The sequence below is a fragment of the Terrapene carolina genome, unplaced genomic scaffold, assembly GCF_002925995.2.
Source record: "Terrapene carolina triunguis isolate 2854851 unplaced genomic scaffold, T_m_triunguis-2.0 Scaffold192, whole genome shotgun sequence".
In the NCBI taxonomy this organism is placed as follows: domain Eukaryota; kingdom Metazoa; phylum Chordata; order Testudines; family Emydidae; genus Terrapene; species Terrapene triunguis.
The window spans coordinates 26,450,369-26,453,410 of record NW_020664543.1 but is presented as its reverse complement, the minus strand read 5'-3'; the positions used below and the strand labels follow the sequence as shown (position 1 = coordinate 26,453,410).

At 44.1% G+C, this 3,042-nt stretch overlaps 1 protein-coding gene across 1 annotated transcript in view; it reads left to right on the top strand.

Annotated features, from left to right (window-relative positions):
• GLP2R (glucagon like peptide 2 receptor) overlaps window positions 1–2,752 on the top strand; it is a 113,839-nt gene extending 111,087 nt beyond the window's left edge. Inside the window, exon 13 of the mRNA XM_026654379.2 lies at window positions 2,410–2,752. Within this exon, the coding sequence (XP_026510164.1) occupies window positions 2,410–2,745 (336 nt within the window). The 3' untranslated portion in view covers window positions 2,746–2,752. The remainder of the gene's footprint in view (window positions 1–2,409) is intronic.
• Window positions 2,753–3,042: the final 290 nt, after the last annotated feature.

Genomic DNA, 3,042 nt, shown 5'->3' with positions numbered 1-3,042 from the left:
GTCAAGACTAAGCAGTTTTCACTAAAATTATTCTTGGAAATAACTGACCCATTTTTGCTAAAATTCTCAAAAAATTCTACCTCAGGCAGAGGTGAAGTCCGAATTTTAAAAGCAAAAATCAGGATTTCCATCCTGCAGGAAATGCCAATATTTTGAAATTGTTTAGTCCCATAGGGATGACAACTCAAAACGTCAATTTTTTCGCAGAACAGAGAGTTCCAAAAATGTTTGATTCAGAAATGCTGGAACATTTTATTTTGACATTTTTGATCTAAACTAAACATTTTGACATCCCTAGATTGAAACATTTCATGTTGGCTCATTTCAATACTGAATTGTGTCTGCCTGAGCTACCATGAGTGTCTCATTCTCCCACTCTGCTCTATGGGCTGGGCTCCCTGGTTGGACTACATCCGCTATGGTGCACTGTAGTCATGGAGTTCTCATGATGCATCATGATGATTCAACCAGAGGGAAGATGTAATCCAGTTGGAACATGATTGCTGTGAGGGGTTGGAGGATGCTCAATACAGATAGCATCCTCACATAATTCAACTGCCAAACTCCAAAAAAGGCTACTGAGCATGTGCAAACAGATTTTTCAAAGGTTCGTAACTTGGCAAAAATTGGGCATTTTTTCACAGGAACAGCAAAAGGCAGATCTCTGACACCTGCCAATTTCAAGTCCCTACTCCAAAGCATGGAGGCACTAGGGAATCTCTCAGAAAATTCTTATTAGTATTTAATTAACATCAGCAAAATAATGTGTTTTTTCCTAATCTCATCAGACACGCTTGAACCGTTGTTGCTAAAACTTTCCAAAATGATTCAGCCAGAAGCAGACATCTTGCATGAAAAAATTCTGCCCAAAAAGTTAAAGTTTAGCATAGGCAACTGAAAACAGGAAGTGTTAGGCAACCTTAACTTTAGGCATCACTACCTGTGCCACCTATAATTACAAGCCCAAAATCTACATTAAAAGAACACTATTAAAGTTGCAAAGTCAAACACTCGACTTAGGATATGACAAGTGAAACCTTAATTTGTCCCCTTTTGTGTGGCTGTATAGGCAACTTTTATTCTTGACTTGGAAACCATAATAATGTTTGTTTAGCGTAGCTTTTATATGGTTTCTTTTTTTTTTTAAATGGAAAACAGAAATTCTATAATGTGCAACACTAACAACTCCTGCCTAGATCATGAGCAGCAAACCAGCCCCATCAGTTCCACAGCACCTAATATCTGCCACTTAAAATAAAGGATACCTCTATTAGTAGTCAGTGATAGTAGTTATCCCCTTGGCCTAGCCCACTTGTGAGGGACATCATACATTGGGTTACCTATGCAGCAGTAGACCTATTTTACTGACGAGCATGTTCATTTGATCACCTCTTCCTGAGAAGCATCATGGTGAGAGGGTAAGGCTTGGAGCTTCTGTATTAGAGGCTGGAATTCTCTTCCTAGCTTTCTCAGAAGAGGCATAGAGCAACCGCTCAGCTACTCCTGTAAGACAGGCTGATACTTGCCTGCACAAGAGGAGGCCTTGCTCAATGACAAGGGTTCCAAATTGCACAGAAATATTAATATCACTCCGCAAAAGTAAGACTTGAACTCTTGGCCAGCTGGCTCCTTATGAAGTGGACTTTCCCTAGGGCAAAGGGTACACTGATGCTGTTTGTGGTAGGGCTGTGGGTCCATTTTGTCTGTGTGCTGTCTGGAGATACAGCTCCATGTGCAGTGCTGACACTGGGACAATGCATGCAGCAGACTATACAGTATTCAGGGTTTGGGGCAGGGCAGCTGTATTATACAAACCACAGACCAAGGCATACAACTCACACAAATCTGCCCAGACATCACTGCCCTGGCCCCAGGACTATATCCTGCCCAATTTCAAAGTCCTGCAGCAAGCCCCAGTGGTACTAAGCATTTCAAAACAAAAAGTCCCCGTAAAGGAAAGTGTTTGGGGATATAAACATAGGAGTTGTTGTCCCTCCCTCTATAGTGTAGTGAATGGAGCAGGGCTTGGCTATCTTAGGGGATTGACAGAGGCATGCAGTCTTTCACCTTTCAGTCATGGTAGCCAGCTGCTAAGTGGCTATTTTACACGAGTCGCTGGTCTCCACACACTTACTGTTAGACAGGCAGCTACATCCCAACAGCTACTTCACAGAGAGCAGGTGAATCAGAAGGTCCAGGTCTGAGTTGGCCCTGGGGGCTGACCTCCACTTTGTCCCCTAGAGCGCTCACACCAAGTTAGGGCTGAGACACTGCAGCTTGCTTGTTCTTACACTGCTCTGTGAGTAGCTGAAATGCCAGTCTGCAGGGCTGTCAGCCCAGCATGTTTTGCCTGCATGAAAGTCACCACACAGAAATACCTTGTGTCAGGTTGTTTTCTTCTTCCAACAGGTGAAAGCAGAACTCAAAAAGCAATGGTCCCGCTTCCTGCTGGCTGATCCATTTGGCTGCATGCAGTGCTTCCTTGGGGAAAACATCAAATATCTGGGGAAATATTCAAAGAAGCAAAAACATCAGCACTTTGCCAATAACAGGTTGTGCGTGGAAGTGAGTGAGTCCTGGGCTATGCAGCTCCAGCAGGTGCTGTTGAAGGGAAGAGCAGATCTTAGCTCAGAGTCAGGCCCTACTGGAGAGCCCTACCCCAGGGCAAGTGTGTCCGAAAGCAGCGAAGGAGAAGTCACAACTGGGGAGACAACGGAGGAAGTCTTTGAAGAAAGTGATATTTAGAAGGCTCTTTTAATAATAAAGGCACCTTCAGAACAGACCTCTTCCACCCCCACAAGCTGTGTTCCTGCAACAGGAGAAAAAGAATGGGAAGTTTCTTCCCATGGGCTATGCAGTGTTGTTGTAGCCATGTTGGTGCCAGCATATTAGACAGACAAGGTGGGTGAGGTCATAGTTTTTATTGGACCAACTTCTGCTGATGACAGAGACAAGTTTCCAAGCTTACCCAGAGCTGAAGATTACCTCACTCACCTTGACTGTGGGTTGCCGTGCCGTTAGCATTCCCCGCCCCATCCCAAG